Source organism: Tripterygium wilfordii, chromosome 18 (assembly GCF_013401445.1).
Source record: "Tripterygium wilfordii isolate XIE 37 chromosome 18, ASM1340144v1, whole genome shotgun sequence".
NCBI lineage: Eukaryota > Viridiplantae > Streptophyta > Magnoliopsida > Celastrales > Celastraceae > Tripterygium > Tripterygium wilfordii.
Window position 1 is genome coordinate 8,573,201 of NC_052249.1, and position 24,624 is coordinate 8,597,824.

The following is a 24,624-nucleotide window of genomic DNA, read 5'->3' on the forward strand; positions in this document are numbered from 1 at the left end:
TTGCCGAAGAACGGGTAACTGGTAGTACCCAACTTGGACACTACAAAGAGTTTTCAATCCATTTGATAAATTCAAGTTCAACAATTTATCATTAACAAAAGACAGCATCTTAAAATTCATTCAGAAAGAAAAAAGATTGCCATGATTGTTCTCCAGCAAATTCTTCCACACTAGTGGGAAAGCCAAATCTCCTTTAGCGGTACTGCAAGGGAAAGAACAATTTGAAAAAATGAGATTACATGATACAAAACAATGACCAATATTACATCGACGTGTCAAATTAATTACAGCTATCAATATAGTCAAATTTTATGGAAGTTTTTACCTTGATGAAGCCAATTTCCTTGGCATTACTACGGAAACACTGTCTGCAGCACATGAGGCCGTACTTCCGAATGATCCCATGGGGGTTCCCACACACACGACTGAGAAGAAAAAATAAATTAAATTATTAGTATTCCTTCCCCTGTAATTAATTATTTAATTTTTGTAGTGAAAGTATACAATACAAATGTAACATCACAGAACTGGTATAAAGAACAACAGCAACATTAGCAACTACATTGAGCAGTTCTTTGTGCAAAGCTTTGTATAACAAACAGCTATAATTAAAGCAATTGCCGACTTAAAAATATATCTAAAGTCAAAATGGACTTGGTTCAGGGTAGACATTAAATTGTTAAGAAAAAGGAGGCAAAAGCTTATAATGAGCAGGCAGTTCTTCATGATATATCTAAAACGCCTCGACAAATAAATTTCTTCTTGAACGGCACAATAAAAGAATTCCCAGAAAGTGAAACCAGAGATACAAAAGCAAGCTGGAAACACCAAGAGTAGACAAATATTTGACACACTGTTGATGCCTCTCTCTCTCCCCCCTTTTTATTGAAGAGCTGAAAAGTGAGTTTGGGCATGAATTATGTGTTCAATAAAGAAGAAAGCTACACATGTATTTTCACATTTAAAAGGAGTGCAACCCAAATATGCTACATGGAAACTTCCTAGTTACCAGACACACTGTTGAATTTTTTTCTGAAAAGAAGAATGCAAAAGAAATTTGGTTAAGAACCAACAAGGGTGTGCAAGCCATTGATGTTCAAGGTCATATTCTGATAAATAAGGATGCCAATTGCCAAGTCATTCCATATAATATACATTCACAAACAAGAAGTCTAATACTTGGATCATCACAATTCAGAACAAAATTAAAATGAAGATTAATGTCCATTTTAGAACACTAACGCAGAGACAAGTCGTAAGAATATAGAAAGGATCGTTGATATTAAGATGATTCACTCTCACATTTTGAGATCACTGGGGACGAGTCCATTACTAGATTTCTTACCAATAATCTTACCTCACCAATATATACAAAAAATTTCACGCAAATCAGCACAACCACCACATCAACTAACCTCTCTATCACCTTATGTTCTACCACTGGACAATGAAATTCTGCCCTAATCGGACGCCAACTTGGGATAACAGATACAAATACAAAGAGTCTACGCATGAAGTAGAAGAAATTTCAAAACTACTTTGATTGGCTTCAACACTATTTGAACTTAGCGGATGATTCTCATATTCAGCTTAAATAAATCAACAAAGACTTAATTGCGTGTGCTAATGAACGACAGAATGAAACGAGAAAATCCGAACCAATATGGAGAAAATAAGGATGATGTAAACTTTACCAGGCACGAGATCCAGGGCCATAGCTCTTGGGATGAGAGTTCCACACGTTGGAGTGGCCCATAGCTTGCTTGCTTGCTCTTCAGTCAACTCTGGGAGCTGCGGACTGCAGAGTTCGTCTGGAAACCCTAGAAATCGCAGCGTGGATTTGCAGGAACTAGGAAGGAGTATTTAAGGCGCAGTCAAAACCCTAGGTAGTAGTCATTGGACTGATATTTTATTGGGCCCAGATCCGATCGAGGCCAAAATTCTAGCCCAGTTTTGACCTCATGAGCCCATTTGTTTTTAAATTCTGGCCCAATCACTGAAAAACAACAAAAAATCCAGGGATTGTTGGAAGAAACCAGAGCTTGCCCTAAAACCAGCTTTTGTCGGTCTGTTAATCAATTCGACAACGGTCGGGAAATCCCAGTTGTGTTGGGAAATCCTAATTTAAGACAGCAACTGCATTAGTTCCTACTTATACATATACAGTTTCCATGATTTCCTTAGTTGCTGTTGTCGCCTACTTTTGTCGAAGAGAAGATTTCACTGTCCCCCATTCAATTCTCTGCCGCAGCAAATCCAGAACAGCTGCTGCGATCCGCCATGAGTACCAACGGAAAGCATGTGCCTTTGAATGGCAGTAAAAAGCGTGAGTTCTTGATTACATTGTGTTTTGGGTTGATTTAATGCTGTCTAAAGCTATTCAGATTTCTTGATTTTGTTTGTGGTTTGCGAATTTGCAGGTACTGGTCACACCAGCTGTAAGGGAAGAGGTACTTATAGGGTTGATGAAGATGGTAATGTGAACTTTCGGAGTAAGCCAAAATCTCTATATGAATATTATGGTGAACTTTGCAACTGCAGGTGCTTTGAATAATTAAAATACCTTTTCACTTCTTCTTTCTTTTTCTCCTGTTGTATTATAATTTTTGTTGAATTTGATTAGTGTTTTGATTTCAATATAGAAGGGGACGGTTGAGAGAGGAAGCATTGTCCTTTCTAGTTGAGGCTTTATCCACGAGAGTGGAGAGAAAATTCGTCGAGGAAAAGTATGTATTTCATCAATCTGCAACTGTTTGTATGTGTGTGTGTGGTTTCATAGGTAATTTCATCTTGTATTTACCACTGTTATATTTGTTTGTTGCAGTTTTGTCACATTGTTTTATCAACTCTTAACTATTGTAAAGAAGGGCTCTGCTAAAGAGATATTGTTAGCTTCACATGCTATAGGTTTGTCAATGTTCTTTGTAACATACAAATTTTTTTTTTATTTCGTATTTAATTTGTTATGTTCATAGTTTTAAGTTGTCATTAGGCTTGTTGGCAATTGTCATCAATTCTGACGAGTATGCCCATGAAGCATATGAAGAGTCTCTCACCGTACTGTCACAGGCTGTCAAACCTGGTTCCAAGGCCTCAAAGGTATAATATTAGTGGATGATACTACTTAAGTTATTTTTATTTACAAAATTGGGGAGGTAATTCTTTAACTATTTGTGCAGATTTTCGAATGTTTAGGAATTGTTACTTTTTGTGGCTCGGGGAATTCAGAGGAAACTCAAACTGCCATGCAAATAATTTGGAAATTCATTAATCCAGGATCAGGCTTTGATGATGGACCAGTTGGGAAAAAGGTATATTCATGGGCTATGTTTTCTACTTTAAATTATATGAAAGATGTTCCAAAACATCGAATTAGGCAATTATTTATAGATATCTTGTTGATAATCTTTTGTTGCTGTAATAGCATCCCTATTAGTTTAATCATTCCCTACTTCCATAGTATCTTGATGCCTGTGGCTATTAAGGTATTGTTGATTTGTTGCTGATTCATGGAAGTCTTTCTCCTTTCAGCCAATTGGAAATAAACTTGTACTCACTACAGCAATAACTACTTGGTCTTTCCTCCTGTCAACTGTAGATGGATGGAGGTTGAATCACAAATACTGGAAAGGGTAAAGTGCAATTGATTTCTGAAATCTAAAGCTTTAACTTTTTAAAATTATTTATAACAAATTTATTCTGAATGATAATTATGGGATACAGAGCCATATCTTACTTCTCAAATCTACTAGAGGATGCTGATGAATCAGTTCGTATGGCAGCTGCTGAAGCATTGGCTCTTATAGTTGAAACTGACTCTCTTGAGAAGTTTTCAAGTGAAATAAACAGTGGGACTGATAGTTCCAATCATGGAGAAAACAATTCCTTCAAGTCATTCAAACAAGAACTGAAGGAAAATATCATAATGAAACTAAGGACCTCCCTGACAAAAGTGGATTTGGATGGTGATGAACATTCTGCAGAAACAATAAGAATGTCCAAATGTAAATTAAATATTTTGAGACATTTGCAGGTATTGCTTTTACTTTCCGTTTCTCAGGTGCTCATATATGTTAGCATTTGACCTGTAATTGAACAATGATCTAAAATCATTTCATATCAGGATGGCTATTGTCAGGAAACATTGAAAATTGGTAAAGATAGACTAATTTTATCAACATTGTCTCAAATAATTCAGGTATTTGTGTCTTAGTTGTTTGCTTATTAATTTGAACGTCTGTGATTCTGCCAAGAAGTTAATTGCTTTCTTACTCTTTTGCCCTCGGCAGCTGAACTTTATGAAGAATTTTATGGGAGAAAGTGTATTTATCAAACACATGATGGTTGGTTTTCCCACTTAGGCACTTAGCTATCATTTCTGCCATTTTGTTAATAATTCGCTCTCAATTGTTTTTTGCTTGTCACGTTACTTTTAAAACAGGAAAATGAGCACCTCCGCAATGTCTTTGAGGTTACGCCTAAGGCAGAGCCTCGTCCAGGGGTTGCGCACGATGCACCCATAAGAGAAGAGGTTAGTTTATGTACTAAAAAATTGACTGGTCTCTGCTTGTGTTAATGTAAATTGATATGCAATTTCTTTCCTGTAAAATAAAATTGTGTCTAATGTTAATTGAACTAAATAGATTATTGTTCGCTTCGTACGCCGTGAAGTTGTAAGACAGAAGGATTGCTCGCTGTTACCTTTTATAAGCAGTGAACAAAAACAGCTAATGAAGGTAATTTATCTAGTATTATCAAAATTTCTATAGCTTTTTGATAATGATTTTTCTAGCATTTGATTATATACTAAGAATAAGATACTGCCAAACTGGAAGTTGGAAATCATGTTTTGTGGGTCCTCTACAGAATTAGCTTACTCAAAAAGTTTGCACAATATTTAACCGTTGCAATTAATTTTTACCGTCTGAATCTTTTTCCATGAGTTCCTATTTCGTTTTCTCATTTATAGGAATGCTTTTAATTCTTTTGTGCAGAAGATGACAAAGTCCCCTAACTCCTCCTTAAGCAAGGCGAGGACTATATTGCTGAACAAGAATCGTAGTGTATCATTGCAGGTAGTTTATCCCTTATTCCCTTTATTCATCGTTTTGGGTCTGATAATCTTTACCTCCTTACCCCATGTGTTAAGTTTAAATAGATTGCAAAAATTGGTTATACAATTGATGATAGCTGTATGGAATCCAATTCATTATGCTATTTAGAAAGTTATTTAAACGTATTTGCCTCTTGTAATAACTGTCTCTTATTGTTTGCTTTGTGATATGCAGGGAAAGATTATTGGCGACTTCACGTCTGAAGATGCATAAGATGTCGAATAAGAATATTTGTCCGAAGTTTTGTCGATCGAAAATTGTCGGGTGAGATTTTGTATTTTTAAAATATCGAAATTAAATTTGAATATACATTTCTTTACATTTAAAATGGAATGGAGATCCTTTCTGGTTTTTGATTCTTTGGAATAGTTTCTTTTATTGGAACATCCAAAGTCTGAGTCTGCTAGTGTGTTTTGCAAAGCATCAATTTCAGAGCGTGAGATTTAGCCCATTTCCGGGTCGATACCTCGACTGGCATACAGGGTTTGCATTGGTTGCACTTGAAATCGCTGACCGACATCAAAGTGTGTGTACTTACCTCAAGTGTAGGGTATCGACATGTAATAAACCGGTGAGTTCGGTATCGATCCACGAGGAAGCAATGTAAATTTGATGGTGAATGATATGCAAATGACCAACTAATACTAATAAATGCAATGAATATCAAATAAAAGTAAGTAAAAGTAATGGGGCGAATGACTCGATAGCATGAGTGATTTTGTAATCAAAGTAAGCACGAATTAGATTTAAAATAATTAATTAAAAACCTAGTTCTTAATCCATCTCGGTGGCTACTCGGTCTCATACTCAAGGTATCATCACAAACAAACACAACCATACACAATGCATTGTGAGATACTATCAATCATGCATATGCAAAGAGAATTGGGATATAAGACTTCTATTCATACATGGAGGCCATCGGGTCTCTTGGTGTACGATGAACGCAAAGGGATAAGCTCCTAATATTATGGATTAATGTTCCCCTTGGGGCTCGGCTTTGTTAACACCATAGTTTCACACTCAAAGACAAATTAACCATAACTCTCCCATATACATTCCTAAAGTAACCCAAACCCCATCTTCAATACATATAATTAATAGATCATGCATTGGGGTTTAACACTTCTAATTCAAGCACATCGAGTTAAATCTCTAGACTAGACAATCTAAGAATAAAATCAATATGTCATTCTGTTGCACCCAATCACACAAATATCATGAAATTAAAATAGAGGAATCGAAGCTACGACCCTTTGAACATACCTTGAGTAATAGAAACCTTACACCCACCGTTCGGGACTAAAAATTAGAAAGGAAACTTAGCCACTCATTATAATGAGAATAAACATAAATTTTATAGATGAAAACCAATGTTTACAATCAAAAGCACAAGAACTAAGTAAAACCCTAGAGAGAGAGAAAAAAAAAACTATGGAGGCTCAAATGTCGTGTGTTGTATAATTCAAGTAGCCCCCCAAATCTTAGGGTTTTCGCCTCCTTTTACAATAAAAAATACCTAACTACCCTTATACAATTATCCCCCATTGGTTACATATAAGATTTGCCCCAAATGCCCCTGAAATTTCAGTGCAGAAAGTTGCAGAATCGCGACAGGTGTCCAGACGCTTGGTGGAGGTGTCCGGACACTTCATGCATGTTGAGATTTTGGGAGCCTCTGACTCTTATTGTGAAGTGTTCGGACTACATTACTGGTGTCCGGACAGATGTATTTGGTGTCAGACACCTGATGAATTTCCAACTCTTTTCTTCAGCTCCATACATCTCCAATTCAATCATTTTAACCCGGTTTATTACAAAACCAATGAGAGGCAACCATAAGAGTAAAATTAACTAAATTAAACATAAATACACTACTTAAGTGCTAGAACATCCTAATTAAAGGACATTAGGACCTCGAAATAGAGGTCCGGTCAATGGCCTCTTGCAGGAAATGCTGCTTCTTTCCCTTCTCTGTTTCTGCAATACGTAAAAATTGAATAACTGTGTTCCAATTGATCAAAGAGACGATAAAACCAGCCATCTAAATCTTATAATGAAAGTACCAAACAAAAGACCAAATCCTAGGAATGTGTTTTAAAAACCATCAAAACTATGACGCAAACAAAATACAGGGCCACTTTTTTTTTGAGAATAATAATAGAACTTGTATTAAACAAACCAGGATACACAATACAAAGAGGAAACCCCTCTTAAAACAGAACAATACAAATAAACTCCTAAATCAAGAACAAGTGATAGATCTAAAACAAAAGCATTTGCCACAATCAGAGGTACTGAGAGATAATACTATTTTTCAGAGACAGGCAGGGGTCTTGGAACAGCAATGGCGCATTATTGAAGAGCTGTCTTAAAACCTGTCCACATAATGGAGGTGTTGTAGCCTTGAACCATATCCTTAGTCAACTTGATTAGAGTTGCCATAAGGCGAACAACGCTGCCGCCAAAACACACAAGATCGAAGGGCAAAACCCTTAGATATGTGGGTCAAACCACTAGATCTAAAGGTAGAACCACCATATCTGTGGAATTATTGGACAACAAAAATAAAACATTCACACACAGAGAAAACAAAGATGAACCTGAGGGGAGGGGAGTGATATGTTGTAGGTGGTATGGAGAAATAGGGGGAAGGGAATAAGGGGGAGGTGAAGGAAGGGAGGGGGAGGCGCCCAATATGCCGTTTTAGTTGAGAGCAGCAAGAGAGAGAATTGAGAGAAAGTGGAGAAGAGAGAACTCACTTAAGCTAATTAGTTAGAATAAAGCAAACAGGGCCAACCTTAAAGCTTCTAGTTTTGTAATTTTTTCCCTCTTAAAAAACTAGTTTCAACTAGACTAAGGAGTCCAAGATTAACAGGGTTATCTTTCAGGCTTCGACCCAGAATAAATCATACTCATGACTTTCAAATTTGCTGATGATATATGTTAGAATATTTATAAATGATGTGAAATGTCCCTGCCCAAAAGGTAGTATTTCTTCTTATTACTTCAAAACAAAACACAGGTTTATATACATTATACAAGTAGTAACCCTAATATGAGACAAAGGTAATTATAGGGATACAACATAATTATAGGGATTGTATAATAAATACAAAATAATATACAGTTGACTCAATATTCTAACACCTCCTCAAGTTGGGGCACATATATCACATATTCCCAATTTGTCTAAGGAATCAACAAACAAACTACTAGCCATGGCTTTGGTTAGCGCATCAAATAGTTGGTCTTCAGACTTTATAAATGGAAAATCAATGATCCGTGCTTTAAGTTTTTATTTGATAAAGTGTCAGTCAATCTCTACATGTTTGGTCCTATCCTGTATTGGATTGTGAGCAATATTGATTGCTGACTTCTTGTCACAGTATAGATTCATAACGGTTCTTGGTTCAAATCCTAAGATAGATAAAAGACTCTTCAACCACAATAATTCGTAAACCGCAAGAGCCATACCTCTATATTTAGCTTTAGCACTCGACCTATCCACAACTGGTTGCTTCTTACACCTCCAAGTTACAAGATTCCCACCTACATATGTGAAGGATCATGAGGTTAACCTTCTATCATCAGTTGAGCCAGCCCAATCGGCATCAGTTAGGGTTATCGATAGTCGGTTTTGTCAAAATTTACAAATAGGCCGAAATTTCAGTTTTTAACACATATAAAAATCGTAAACCAAAAGATCATGTAATTGCTTTGACCATAACCGACCAATCGGTTTTAGTTGGTTTGGTTGATTTTTTCAGTACTGGCCAAGCCTTTATAAAAATGTGCATAAATTCCATCTTATCGGAACATTTTGAAAATGAGCCTAATACATTAAGACATCTAAAGCCCAACAAACCTTACCATTATAAAATGTTCCACATTCTAAGTCCCAAAAAAAGCCCAAACTAAACAAATATACTTTATCTTTTACATTCCAAAAAACGAAAGTACATTTCAAAATCCAAATTCTCAATAGTCTTAAGACTGCATATTTAGCATTTCAGCCACTGCAAATTTAGAACATAAGCAAATATAACCGATAAGAAAAGTAGAAAAATTCTTATTAGATTCAGTTATTATCACACATGGAAACAAAAAGGACTTAAATCAAATGTAACAACATGGCCCAATAATCAGTAAACACCATCCTTCCTGCTCGCCCTTGCTGCCAAATGAAACACAAAAATCTGACTTATTTTTAATTTTCATATAATATTATTGTTATATTAGAATTTGATATCATTATATGTTAAAACAGATATCAAGGATGTTGGAGCAGATATTCAGGATGTCAAGGAGAGTAATCGGGACACAGAAAGTTGACTGAAGATATGTACATCATGACGTTGATTTGTTTACTTAAGTAGATATTTAGACTAGGAAATGTCCATATATGTAAGCTAACATTTAGGCAGTGATCAAGGATAGAAAACAGGTCTTTGACAGACCTTACTTGTATATGTACCAGCACATAGACGAAGAAAATAACAAACTTTACAACACCAAAATCGTGTGTTTGTTCCTGTTTTCACATGGTATCGGAGCAGGTTCGAGAACACACTGCATAAACAAGACTAGCAACAAACCATCTTCTTCCATCACCACCAACAGCATCGATGGCCAAGAACAACGACGGCACTGCAGAAAAACCTGAGATGACCAAAGTTCAATCACACAAGTATGATGATCCAAGCAATCCTCTCTACCTTCATCACTCGAACCAACCTGGTATCAAACACTGAATCAAGACAACTACCCTCTTTGGAGTCATGCGATGCTCATGGCTCTCATTGCAAAGAACAAGGATGGTTTCATTGACGGGACTGTGACTAAACCACCTGCGGAGTCGTAGTAGAGATGAAACAATGGATTCGATGCAATCTTCTTGTCAAAGGATGGATCCTCAACACAATATCACCTGATATTGGGCAAAGCGTCATGTACAATGAAGACGCGCACGATCTTTGGAATGAACTGAAAGATCGACTTGGTCTTTCCAACAGTGTATACTTGTTTCAAATTGAACAAGAAATTCATGATTGCCTACGAGGTACCATGAGCATCGATGAGTACTATACTAAATTGAAAAGTTTATGGGATAAGCGAGATGCCCTTTGTCCTATGCCATCTTGTAGTGAAGATATCGCCAAGACACTGCTGGAGTACCAACAAACACAGCTTTCCATCAAGTTCCTCATGGGACTCAATGAAGTCTACGCAACCGCACGTGGACAAATTTTACTCATGGAACCTTTACCTTCAGTCAACAAAGTGTTCTCCCTCATTAACCAGGATGAAAAACAGCGAGTCGTCTCATCCCAAGTCTTGGGAAAGGCACCTGACGCAACAGCCTTTGCCGCTAGGAACAGTTTCAGTTCGGCTGAAAAGAGATTCTCGAAAAACAATAACAATGTGCGTTGTCACCGCTGCAATCTCATGGGGCATACTACTGAAGACTGCCGTGCACACCTCAAGTGTGAATATTGTGGTCACAAAGGCCACACTGTTGATATTTGTCGAAAATTGAAGAGAGCCAATACTCACGGTGATAGGAACAATCAATCCAATGCCAACTCTAGCTTCCACTCAAAGGCACATCATGTTGATTCCCAATCAGAAAGAACTGATACAACATCCACTCCTTACAATCTCACGGCAGAACAATATCATGATCTCATTGCCCTCATAGATCAAAGCAAAATTGGAAGCATGGCAAGTCAAGTGAGTGCAGCCACCACCATGAGCAATATGTCAGGTAACAAAGTTTGTGCAAACAATTTCATTCCAGATACACAATGGATTTTTGACACAGGGGCCACGGGCCATATGGTATGTTCACCGACTTTTCTGACCACCAAGACACCAGTTCTTAACCGACATGTACATCTACCCAACCATGCCTTTGCTCTTGTAACACACATCAGGACTATCCAGCTTTCCGATACATTTGTTCTCTATAATGTGCTCTGTGTTCCTTCCTTCAAGCTGAATTTAATTTCCGTCGCCAAACTTGCTAAGACCTCCTTTTGTTGTGCAACGTTTTCTGATACATCTTGTTTTATTCAGGACCAACGATCGGGGAAGATGATTGGGATGGGAACTGAGCGCAATGGGCTTTACTATTTGGACGTCTCAAAGATATCTAGGTGTCACTCTGTCACCACAGTAGCTACAAACTCGTCCAATCTCTGGCATCAACGTTTAGGTCATTTGTCCAATAAAAGCCTACAAGCTATTTCTTTGTCTACCAAGAATATTGGTTTTTGCTCTATTGATGATTGTGTTATTTGTCCACTTGCCAAACAAACTCGTAAGCCCTTTCATTTAAGTTCTATTACTACAAAAGTACCATTTGAGTTAATTCATGTTGATATTTGGGGGGGCTATCACATTCCAACATTCAATGGAGAAAAATATTTTCTTACCATTGTTGACGATTTTTCTCGTTGCACATGGGTTTACCTTTTACATGCCAAACCAGATGCACGCAAATTCCTTGTTTCATTCATCAATTTTGTTGAAACACAATTTTCATCTTGCATCAAAATTATCCGTAGCGACGATGGTCCAGAATTTTCAATGCAAGATTTCTTTTCTAACAAGGGAATTTTACATCAAACCAGCCGCGTTTCCACTCCACAACAAAATGGAGTCGCCGAACGCAAGCATCGTCACCTCCTAAATGTTGCCCGTGCACTCCTTTTTCAAGCCCAACTTCCCAAAACATTTTGGGGGGATTCCATTCTCACAGCTGCTTACCTTATTAATCGGACACCCACCTCTATCCTTAAAGGTAAAACGCCATATGAAATTCTCTTCAAGCAACCACCCTCCTATATGCATTTGCGCGTATTCGGTTGCTTATGTTTTGCCTCCACACATCACCATCGTCCTACAAAATTTGATGCCCGTTCCATCCGTTGTATATTTCTTGGATATCCATATGGAACAAAGGGGTACCGAGTCTATAACTTGGAAACTGGGAAGGTTTTTATCTCTCGGGATGTCATATTCTATGAACAAATATTCCCTCATTCCACTTCCGCTGCCATTCCTCCCACTACTTCCCCTTTATTTCCTTCTCCATCCGATACTTACCAAGAACCCAATCCTTCTCATGCAAACATCCAATCATCAACACTTTCTATCCATGATCAGCAAATACATTCCTATCCTACATCTGACCCTATTTCACCCAACACCACCACATCTGACTCTACTTCCCTACAGTCCCTGCCTTCTACTCGATCACAACGCCCAACTCGAGTGCCTAGCTATCTTCAAGACTACCATGTTGAAGCCTCATTGCCCGCTCGGTCTCCACCACCATCAACCCCATCATTGGTTGGACAGGCAGGTATTTTTCACCCCCTATCTCATGTTGTTTCCTATAATAAATTGTCTCCCTCCTACAGAGTTTTTGCTACTTCCATTTCTGCCATCAAAACACCAAACACCTTCTCCCAAGCAATTCAGGATCCTCAATGGCGTCAAGCTATGGATCAAGAGCTTCGGGCCCTTCAAGATAACAACACCTGGTCACTGCAGTCCCTTCCCCCACACCAGAAAGCTGTTGGCTGCAAATGGGTCTACAAAATCAAACTTAATCCTGATGGTACTGTTGAACGCTACAAAGCCCGATTGGTTGCCAAAGGGTACAATCAAGTTGCCGGTTTTGACTATCGTGAGACCTTTGCCCCAGTTGCTAAACTTGTTACAGTCCGCATTCTCCTCGCTGTGGCAGCCACCCAACATTGGCATCTTCGCCAACTTGATATCAACAACACCTTTCTTAATGGTGATCTTGAGGAAGAAGTTTACATGTCTTTACCTCCGAGTTTCGGACGAAAGGGGGAGACTCGGGTATGTAAATTGCACAAATCTATATACGGATTGAAGCAAGCCTCTCGCCAATGGTTCATTAAGTTGTCTACTGCACTCAAATTGGCTGGTTTCTCTCAATCTAAATCGGATCACTCACTATTCATCCGAACTTGAGGTAGAAGCTTTACTGCTTTGCTTGTTTACGTTGATTACATAATCCTCGCAGGAAGCAACTTACAAGATATCGAAGAGACCACAACTGATCTCATGAGACAGTTCAAACTCAAGAATCTCGGTGAATTGAAGTATTTTCTGGGAATAGAAACTGCTCGCTCCAACAAAGGGATTGCAATTTCACAGCGTAAATATGCTCTTGAGTTACTGGAAGATGCAGGTTACCTTGGTGCCAAGTCGGTTAATACTCCTATGGAACATAATTTGTCACTTAGCAAGAATGAAGGAGAGTACATCAGTGATCCCACTTCCTACCGACGACTAGTTGGAAGATTAATATACTTGACGATCACTCGACCGGACCTGGTATATGATGTTCATATACTTAGAGCATCCACAGCAGCTCCTCTTAACAGATTCTCTAAAATACAGTAAAATGAGTCATTTTACAGTTTTACAAAATCACAATTCAACAGCACTCCACAGCAGCTCCTCTAAATCATCTTCTATAATTTAAAATATTCATTTCTCCAATCACTTTTAAAATCTTTTATGTTTAATTTTTATCAATTACATTATACAATAACAAATATATTTTTGACAATATCATTTTTAAAATAAAATAATATATTAAATATATATTTTACCAGAAATTTTGATTTTTTCAATTTAGTCTAAAAGTTTACTCGAACGGCTATATTCTCAACACTCAAAATTCCAACGGTCATATATCAAACGGCTATATTTACAAATATTTGAATGGTCTAGAATATTCTAATGACATATTGTAAAGGATCAGAATATTCCAAAGCATATTCTAAAGGATCATAATATTCTAGTGGCATATTCTAATGGTCAAAATTTCAAACGTTACTTTTCAACGGTCACATACTTTTACTATAAAGAACTAGTGTCTCATAACTTCATTTACAACTCTCCCAACTCTTCTTCATTATATTATATTTTCGCAATAAATTCTCTTTTGAAGCGTATACAAAAAATTTATGATGATTCATCCTCAAACTCGTCCTCTGAGGATGAGTTTGAAGATCTTTTATTTTTGGAGTATGAAAGAAAACGATTCGAGCGAGGATCAACATCACGTACCGGTTCTCATCGACAACGTTCGGTCATTAATCGTAATCGACTGCAAGGTCATGAACGCATTTTCAATGATTATTTTGCAGAATCACCAGTCTATAATGATGCTATGTTTAGAAGGAGATTTCGCATGAATCGAGCTCTATTTCTTCGCATTCAATCCGCAATAGAAATGCATGAACCATATTTTCAACAACGAAGAGATGCAGCCGGTAGACTGGGGTTATCTTCTCTTCAAAAGATAACTGCAGCATTGAGGATTCTTGCTTTTGGAGTTGCTGCAGATTTCATGGACGAATATGTAAGAATTTCAGAAAATACTGCTATTGAGAGTGTGAAATATTTTGCAAAAGCAGTTATTTCTGTCTTTGGTCCTGAGTATTTGAGGTCTCCCAACAGCAACGATATTGAACAACTACTAGCATTAAACAAAACTCGTGGATTTCCTGGGATGCTAGGAAGTATAGATTGTATGCATTGGAAGTGGAAGAATTGTCCGACTGCTTGGAAAGGTATGTACACTGGACATTGTCATGAACCAACAATTATTTTAGAAGCCGTTGCATCATATGATCTATGGATATGGCATGCATTTTTTGGACTACCAGGGTCCCATAACGACATCAATGTGTTAGAACGATCCCATGTTTTTTCTGAACTAACTCAAGGGCGTGCCCCTATAGTTAATTATTCAATCAATGGTCATAACTATACAATGGGATACTACCTAGCTGATGGTATATATCCTTTCTGGGCTACGTTCGTGAAATCGATCCCGCTACCACAAACTATGAAAACCAAACATTTTGCAAGGTGTCAAGAAGGTGTCAGAAAAGATGTGGAACGTGCATTTGGAGTGCTACAATCTCGATTCGCAATTGTACGTGGACCTGCTCGTTACTTTGAGACAAAAACACTTAAAGAGATTATGCTTGCATGTGTCATATTGCACAACATGATCGTTGAAGACGAGCGACATCTACACCTTCAACCAAATATGTCCTTCATATATGATCAAATCGATGAAAGTCCTCCACCAATAGAAGTGCCAGAAGACCATGCATATGAACTTCAGGATTTCATAGATCAACATTTTCAAATCAGAGATAGACAAGTTCATTCTCAGCTCCAAAGTGATCTTATCGAGCATTTATGGAATATTTATAGTGAATCGTAGTTTGTACTATTTTCATTGTATTCTAATAAAAAGTTGTTATTTATTTGTGTGTTTATAATTATATATCAAATGAGTATCAAATTTAATTATCAATTAATTTCCTGATTTAATTATTATTTAATTTCTTAATTAAATATGATTAAATAATTCCCTAATTAATTAATTATCAATTAATTACTTGAAAACTAAAATTGATATCGGGAGAGCCGAAGGGGGAGAAAGGGGAAAAGGAGAGAGAGTAAATAACAAATAATTAAAGAAAAGTAAAAGTGATATTTTATTATTAAAATAATGATACAAGAGCTACAGTGGTCCGCTAGTTGTAGCGGATCACTGTAGCAACTGTAACTTCTACCGCTAAAATACAAGAGCCGCTGTGGAGCGTTTTTTAAGCTTTTTATGGATTTTATCCTTTAAAATACAGTAGAGGATCAGTTTACAAGAGCCGTTGGAGTTGCTCTTAGCCAGTACATGGACAAACCATGTACTCCTCATCTAGAAGCAGCTCACCGAGTGTTACGTTACATCAAACAGGCACCAGGACAAGGAATTCTTTTTCGGCAACAAGTCTCATGCAGATAAATGCTTATTGCGATTCAGATTGGGCAAGGTGTCGTGACACTAGGCGCTCAACTACGGGATATTGTGTCTTCCTTGGACATTCACTAATCTCTTGGAAAACCAAGAAACAACACACGGTTTCACGATCAAGCGCAGAAGCGGAATATCGCTCCATGGCATCAGCATGCTGTGAGATAACTTGGGTACGGTACATTTTGCATGACCTTGGTATTGAACATTCGCAACCAGCAAGGTTGCATTGTGACAACCAAGCAGCCCTACACATTGCATCAAACCCCGTGTTCCACGAGCGAACCAAGCACATAGAAATTGACTGCCACCTCGTGAGGGAGAAGATTCAAGCTGGATTGATCAAAACTTTCCATGTTCCAACGTTGAAACAGCCAGCAGATATCTTTACAAAATCATTGGGGATTTCACAATTCTTGGCCTTAATTAACAAGTTGGGAATCATCAACATTTATTCCCACTTGAGGGGGAGTGTTAAAATAGATATCAAGGATGTTGGAGCAGATATTCAGGATGTCAAGGAGAGTAATCGGGACACAGAAAGTTGACTGAAGATATGTACATCATGACGTTGATTTGTTTACTTAAGTAGATATTTAGACTAGGAAATGTCCATATATGTAAGCTAACATTTAGGCAGTTATCAAGGATAGAAAACAGGTCTTTGACAGACCTTACTTGTATATGTACCAGCACATAGACGAAGAAAATAACAAACTTTACAACACCAAAATCGTGTGTTTGTTCCCGTTTTCACATTATATATATATAACACATATTACACACACATATATAATCCAAGGTTCATGAAAATGTTTTAAATCGTGGTATATGTGTAAAAATAAAACATATATCAAAGATGTAAATGGCCATGAATCCATCTCAATATCAACTCTTGAGACACGTACTGAAAGTTTGAAACATAATGTAGATGGAGCCATTAATGAACAACATAGCAACTTTCCAAGTACTTTTTTCAACAAATTATTTATCACAAATAGATGCACAAGATAGGAATTACCAAGCACATGAGTCATAACCGAGCAACATCTTGATCTTCTCTCTCATTTGGAACGCAAAATTTTTCCCGATACTCTGCATACGTAATTATGACGAAAGTATAAGACATATAGAAACTAAAAGGTAAAGTAATACGAGTTCAAGTATTGAATATTTAAAATAAATTGATATTTTCCGCTCTCAATCTTTCGTAATATTCAATATCATCCATGGTGTCTTGAAGACTAATTGGAGTAGCAATGAATGTATCTAGTTTTGAGTACAAATGAGGGCTTCGACAGTGTAGTAGGAGACAAAGTACTATAGAATGGATCAATAACACGCCCTAGCCTGTTGAAAGTTGACTTAGAAGCCACTATAGACACGAGAATTGCGAGGGATTAATGAAAGCACACAGTATCTACTCGCATTAACTTTGACCATGTAAGTATATCAAATTTAGGACTTTCCTCTTCCAAGTTCTCCAACAAATACTTCTTATCCTCAGACTTGTTTTCCATAAATTGAGATTCCTTCAAGTGTTTGTGAAAGTGTGCTAATCTTATTGCCCTAGTATCCGTAGGAGGCAATTCGTTGTACCCCAACTGTTGACTCGTACTTCCTTGTGCATTAGAAACTCCGTCACCATAAAGATATACATTATAAAGGTGAATCAAAGTATTCTTTACTTTCTATGCAATCCCCATCATTTAATCAAAAGAGAACTCTATCATCTTCAACTTGTATCGAGGATCATGCACAAGTGCAACAAACAACAAATGATTCATGTTATCAATGTCTCCCCAATACTTTCTAAAAAGAACCACACTTTTTAACCTTTCATTTCTACCATGACACTCGATCTCAATTGCATCTTAAATTGTCAATAATTCCATAACAAAATAATTTATTATGATAAAATTAGAGCCTGAAAATCGTACAATTGCATCATGAAAAAGCTTAAGAAACTTTGCAAACAACCTTACTTTATCCCAATCATCATCGGTGGGAACCCCAAAAAGAATTTTCCTTTCTCCGTCACCAAGATCATCCTCAAAAGCGATTGCACGTAAAAAGCTAGGATCTTCCTCCTCTAATCTTTCATATGCTTTTTGATATTTTTTTCTCTATCTATAACATTTCGTAAGTGTAGTTGCATCTCGTAGGTACATCTAAAACCAAATTATGTTTGCATGACAACTTTTCTTTCTCTGCACATAATTTAAACAATTTGATCTCTATGGAGATGACCTAACATATTTCACTACATTTCTTACCTTGACTGCATAGTTAAAGAACACAAGCTACTGGCTCGAGGTTTGCCTTCCTAAAAAAAACTTAAAATGTCTGGAGTGTCAATCTGGAAAAAAGCAAGAAAATAGAAGACTATCTTCTATTGGAATGAAATGAAAAATAACGCATTGCTGGAATGCATCAGAATCTTCATTGAAAAGGGATACATCCTGGGATGTAGGCGTGCTTTACAAGCTTAAATTTAGGGGTGTCCACAACCGATCCGCAACTGAGAAACCGATTCGTAATCGTGGTTATTCGATTTTCGGATAAGGTTTCTCAGTTATGGTTTCGAATATGGTTATGATTTTAGTAAATGTTTGGATATTTTTGCGGTTATGATTTTTTCGGTTACGATTATGGTTATAACCGAAAAAATCGAATAATATTAACATATATTATATATATCATATATGTTATATTATATTGTATATATTATATAAATATCTATTAGATTATATATATAAAAGTTACATATTGGGATATGGGACTATGGGAGGCCAACTAAGTAGTATTTGTAAAACTCTGATTATATTTTCATAACAAATTATAAATTTAGATACCAATTAACCTAATAATTAGACAAATTATAAATTAAGATTGATTAGTTGAAACTCATGGTGACTTTATCATTTTAAAATTCATATAAATTAAGATTGATTATTGTTAAAGCGAAAGTGGGGAGACATCTTCATGTATCTGCCTGTTTGGCACAGCAGAAGTGGCAGCGGATCCGCTAACGGATCCGCTTCCGCCTTCCGCTGTGCCAAACAGCACAGCGGAGCCAGTGGATCCGCTGGTTCCTGGCCAGCGGATCCGCTGGCACAAAAGAAGCTCCCTAAGGGAGCTTCTTTTGCGTTTCCGTTGTGCTGCAGTTTTTGTTTTTTTATTTTATTTTTTATTATTTAATGATTTAAATATAAGTATATTTTAATAAAAAGTATAAATTAATTAAAAATACAATAAATGTAACAAAATTTATTTGATTAATTAAAAAATAAAATAAATGTAAGTTTAATTAATTTGATTAATTAAAAAATACTTAAAATTAATTTTAAATATTTAATTTAATTTGATTAATTAAATTAATACTTAAAATTAATTTTAATAAGAATTATGTTTATTAGATTAATTTTGATAAAAAAATAAAAATTAATATTATAATACTTTATTTCAATAATTTTTCCGCTAACGTCAGTTTTTAGTTCACCAAACACCTCACAGCATATTTCACAGCTTAAAGCTCAGCATTTTTTTCACAGCATTTCCGCTAGCATTGAAAATCAAGATTTCCGTTGTGCCAAACGGAGCCTATGTTTTTTTTTTTTATCATATTATTGCTCTCGGTCTTGTAACTTTATTTTTCTTTAATTGTGATGAGATAATATATTTATTATCATTATCATGAATTTTTATCAAATTTTTTTAGATGGAGTTGGAGTCGATCATGGGCTATTTTCTCACTCTATTTGAGATTTATTCATACTTTTCCATTTCTTCAAAAACCAAAAATCGATCCGATCCGAAAAATATGGTTATTTCGGTTTGGTTATCCGAACATATATGGTTCGGTTATAGATTCTAAAATATCATAACCGAATTGATTCAGACATTTCGGTTATGGTTAAAAACCGAACCGAAAATCGAATGGACACCCTACTTAAATTAATACATAGCCATAGAGGCTGGAAAGATAAATCTAAGTACTAGTTGGCGTAGAGCCATGCTAAATAAAACGATAAGTGGTCGGAGCTATGCCTAAGAAAGCAAATAAGGATTGAAGACGCTAGGTTTGTGTTTGACGTAGGGTAGTTTGCTGTTTTTGCTTCCTTTTCTTTTATTGTGCCAAGTGATTGACATTTCTTCTATTCTACTTCAAGTATTTTTCGTGGGACATCATGAGAATCATGGTAAGACCATTCTCTAACTGCTTGTTGGAGTGACTGGGTTAGTGGGCTTCATAACCGCAACCTTCTTCTGAAAAATGGGAATGATGACAGTGTCTCTCTGGTCGTGCTTCTTCTTTATGGAGGAAATTGACTCTCTTGGAAGTCGTGGTAGTCTTTGCTTCGCAAGTCTTCAGGCCTGATGGTCGAAAATATGGGAACATGGCTCATGGCGATTATTTCGTTGTTGCCTCTGCCCGAATGATCGTGTAAAAATGTGAACTTCTGAGTTGTGTAGGACGAATGTGGTTTACGCCTCGTGGAAACAAATTTGAGATAAAACTGGGACATTCAGCTAACATATTTTCGCTTCTCCGGGACTCTCTTTGATGTAATCCTGTTAAAATCTCGATAGTTATCCAACAAACCACGTATATGTTAGGACCAAGACTCCCTGAATTATAGCCTTTTGGATAGCAAATCTTGGACAGTTCTGATTTATAGGAATTAATCTCTAGATTTCAAACTAGCAACCAATTAGATAGTTATCCAACAAACTACGTTTGAAAAGAATTTATCTGTTAATCCTGTTAAAATCTTGATAGTTATCCAACAAATCATGTTTGAAAAGAATTTATTTGTTAGGACCAAGACTCCCTGAATTATAGCCTTTTGGATAGCAAATCTTGGACAGTTATGATTTCTTGGAATTAATCTCGGGATTTCAGACTAACAACCTATTAGAAACCTACAAAATGAGGATCGGTTAGTATAAAATTACCCTTGCCTCAACCATGTGTGACCAGGTGATTAACTTTTTTTATGTATTATGAGTTTCGCCTTGTCACGTGTCAGCTGACCTATAAGATTTTATTTTGGTACAAACAACACTTAATGAATTTTTTTGTTTCGGACATGAAGTTGACGTCACAAAGCAATCTTATAATTTTCAAATGATTCTCGGTCGATTCTTGTCAACACCAATAAAAGTAACTACCAAATTAAAAACTATTTTAAAAAATACGGCATACTAGTCAAAGTTTCTATGTTGATCATACTATTCACACTTTGTCTTTTTCTTTTCTTGATTAAAAAAAATGAGGTAATACAAATTTTGATCATTGAAAGAGTTTGAGCATATCCAACTTGATAATCAATTATTCAAACATTATAACTTGATAATCTAAAAATTGAAAATTATTCCAATATGTACATGCGACATAAAAAATACATACAAGACATCGGCCCAATAGTGAAAAATACGCCGTCACGTGCATATTTAAACAATTATTAACTTTTGGTTTATAAATCAGAGTGTGTGTGCACGTTCGGTTACTACAAGGACCTACCAATTTCGGTCAGACGGTCACTACAGGATCCACTGAGACAACGAAGTCAAAAGGTACCGAGTGTGTGGTCCCTTCTCCGGCAAACCCAATTGGCGAGTATTTTGAAGGCACAAAGACCTCTATTCCTCATAATTGTCCATAAGAGGACACATGGAAAACCAGGCAACGGCATTCCCAGTTACATCTACCATCACCACCACTTATCTATATAAACACAACCCCTCTGCAGTCTTTCAAGAGAGAAATCAAAATCAGCGTTCAAAACTCTTGTTCTAACAAGGTTCATAATGCTACAAGGAGATTCCTATTTGCACTTGTAATCATATATAGATACTCAAACAAACGGCCTCAAAAGAAACTTCACCGTGTTTGGCTGTCATGGGTTTTGGAATTCTTGGTTTTGTTTTCTGGGTTTATTTCCTCGTCTTCTTTTTTGTCAATTTCTGCTGTTGAAGACTTTTTTTTTTTTTCCCCTTTCTGGGTTTGATTAATCGTCTCCTTTCTTCAATTTTCTGCTGCTGAAGAAACGAAGATGGGAAGAATACTGCAAATTGAGGATTTGAAAAGCATTGATGGTGGTTCTTCTGAGAAGAGGCAAGAAGAGGCAAGAGAAGGTGATAGAGAAGTTGAAAAGGCTGCAAAGATTTTGACAGAGATGGCATACCACAGCTTTCCCCGAAGCACAAGGAATACAAAAACAGAGACTGTTGGGTTACAGAGTAGGAAGCCAAATATTGAAAACATTATTTGGAAAGTGAGAAAATCCAGAAATTTAAAGAGAACCCAAGTTCGAAAGGCAAATAAAAATCCTAAATTTTACTCACGTTCCACCAATCACACTGGGAAAAAACCATTCAAACAAACAGAGTTTGCGAAGAAGAGAGTTTGTTCATGGAGTGATGAGAAAGAGAAGAGGAAAGCCAAGAAGCCAAAGACCAGAAAGAAAGAGACAATTGAAGCATCACCAGAGTTAGCTGACCAATTCAAGAACAAAATTCAAGAGATGAATGGCGCTGAACCAAAGCTTTTGATGCAGAAGCAAGTCACAGAAACAGACTTGAATCCACATCATAGGCGTTTTGCAATGCCAAGTGGAGAGCTCAAGACTAGAGAATTTCTCAAAAGAAAAGAGCATACGATTGTAGATAGAAAACCAGTCGGGGGCTCAATTGAAGTAACACTGCTGGTGCTGGACCCTGTTCTTGAAGAATTCAAAGTTAATTTCAAGAGATGGAAGATGCGTAATTCTTTCACATACAACTTGACCTCTGGTTGGTTAAAGGTTCTGGATAAAGCTCTGTTGAATGTAGATGATTGGGTTCAGATTTGGTGTTTCCAGAGGGACTCCAAAACCTGTCTGGCTCTCGTTAAAATTTGAGTCTTGGTGGCCATCAACTTTTGTTATCAATAATTGTATGTGTAGTGTGTTTGTCCTTATCAGTTGATCAGCAAATCAATACAAATTAGTCCATGTTTGTTTCATTGATTATGCCATTAATAGCCACTGTTTTCACAACCTATATATATAAAACTGTTAACATCAATACATAATATAAAGCCACCCAATAATGTCATGGCACAATGGCGTTCCTACAGAGCTAAACTCACACTAATAATGTTACAAAAAGCCACCCAATTATGTCTCGATTTTCACTTTCCAACGATCGATCGTCGGAGGAATATGCACAATTGTCGACGGTGACACGTCAGTGTTACTAGAGAAAAAAAAAGAAACCCCCCACTCAGTTAATCCAACTCAATAAACCGAAAGCATGGTTCCTCACAAGGCCTAACCCAATGTCATTAGAACCAACCAGCGCATCGACCCTTAAGGGTAAGTATTGAAGGTTCAATCGATTGGTTCGAAGGGTCAGGGATTAATAGCGTATTATTTAAATAATTTAAGCTATTTATAAATAATAATACTAGTATGATAAATATTTTTTAACTAATTATATATGGTTGTGTGATTTACACTAAATACTACATATCAAATAGTTCAACAAAACTAATTAATTAATTTGAGATTGAAAAGAAAAATGAATAACAATATAAATAACATGTCTCACGGATGAATAAAATTAATTGTAAAAATAGTTATAAGATTTTAGGAAAAAAAGAAGATAAAATGACGAATCCGAAATTTTAATTAATTAAAACATTCAGATTTTTATTTTTTATTTTGACAAAAGGAACCCACCCCTACACAAGCCTGAAAATGACAAACTGGTTTTATTTTGTTTTTTTCCTTGAAAAAGGGGACCCACATCACACAAGCTACAAAATGGCAAACATGGCTTTGTTTCGACATTTAACCGAAAAAACGGAACCATCCGATCAATTGGGCAGTTCATATAATATATGTAAGTGAAAACAGAATCGATCGATTATGTGAAGTTAAAAAAATCAAAAATTTGGTCGGCTTTTCATTTATCAAGACAAATCGACCAAATCAACCGAAATTCTATATTTATAAATATTATATATATATATATAATATAGTTGTTGTTTTAAGTTTTACAAATTTACAGTTTTATTTATAAATTTATAATATTTTATTCTTAATAATTTCTTATTACTAATAACTTAAATACTTAAATATATTATTATGACAATTGTAATCTGGACCATTGATTTTTGAATCAATGGCCTAGATGGAGTCCTTAAACCTTAAATTCGTTTTGGACTTTAGTCTTTTAATCTTTCTTTGCTTCTTTGGATTATGGATATTGGATGTGTTAGGTTGCACTATTTATGCCTTATGGGCATGAGCCAAATGACTATTTAATTTTTCACATATTTAACTAGTATACTAATTTAGTGTATAAAACCCAAATATTTGACTCAAAAACCGAAAAAATAATCATAATAACCGAAAACAGTTGGACGAATTTTATGTAAAGATAAACGTGACTGTTGGTTATTGGTTTTCTATATAAAAAAAAAACCAAATTTCGACCCAAATGTTCCAATATAAAATAACCGATCAAACTAACCGATTGACATGCCTAATGTTTGCTATGCGAATTCCTATTTGCAGCCAAAGAACTGACAAAGGTGAGTACATAAAGTTGCTACAGCTTGATTTCGAAAATGCCTCAAGT

At 36.2% G+C, this 24,624-nt stretch overlaps 3 protein-coding genes across 4 annotated transcripts; 2 read left to right on the forward strand and 1 right to left on the reverse strand.

The window, feature by feature from the left end:
* On the reverse strand, positions 1-1,856 carry LOC119984620 (40S ribosomal protein S29). The gene is made up of 3 exons (XM_038828651.1): positions 1,695-1,856; positions 326-425; positions 1-202 (listed from the first exon to the last, which is right to left on the reverse strand). Exons 1-3 carry the CDS (start codon positions 1,754-1,756, stop codon positions 194-196), a joined length of 171 nt encoding a protein of 56 aa, XP_038684579.1. The 5' UTR covers positions 1,757-1,856; the 3' UTR covers positions 1-193.
* A 158-nt stretch (positions 1,857-2,014) lies between these two features.
* LOC119984481 (interferon-related developmental regulator 1-like) lies at positions 2,015-5,473 on the forward strand. 2 transcript variants are annotated; one of them, XM_038828462.1, is made up of 14 exons: positions 2,015-2,326; positions 2,421-2,541; positions 2,643-2,726; positions 2,825-2,907; positions 2,993-3,099; positions 3,180-3,311; positions 3,532-3,632; positions 3,724-4,033; positions 4,124-4,198; positions 4,290-4,343; positions 4,442-4,531; positions 4,644-4,736; positions 4,995-5,075; positions 5,289-5,473. In XM_038828462.1, exons 1-14 carry the CDS (start codon positions 2,281-2,283, stop codon positions 5,325-5,327), a joined length of 1,416 nt encoding a protein of 471 aa, XP_038684390.1. In that variant the 5' UTR covers positions 2,015-2,280; the 3' UTR covers positions 5,328-5,473. The 2 variants fall into 2 exon arrangements, with proteins under 2 accessions (XP_038684390.1, XP_038684391.1); XM_038828463.1 differs by having other exon boundaries at positions 2,646-2,726.
* A 16,579-nt stretch (positions 5,474-22,052) lies between these two features.
* Positions 22,053-22,898, forward strand: LOC119983429 (B3 domain-containing protein At2g24670-like). The gene is made up of 2 exons (XM_038827113.1): positions 22,053-22,274; positions 22,557-22,898. Exons 1-2 carry the CDS (start codon positions 22,053-22,055, stop codon positions 22,896-22,898), a joined length of 564 nt encoding a protein of 187 aa, XP_038683041.1.
* The last annotated feature ends 1,726 nt before the right edge of the window (positions 22,899-24,624 follow it).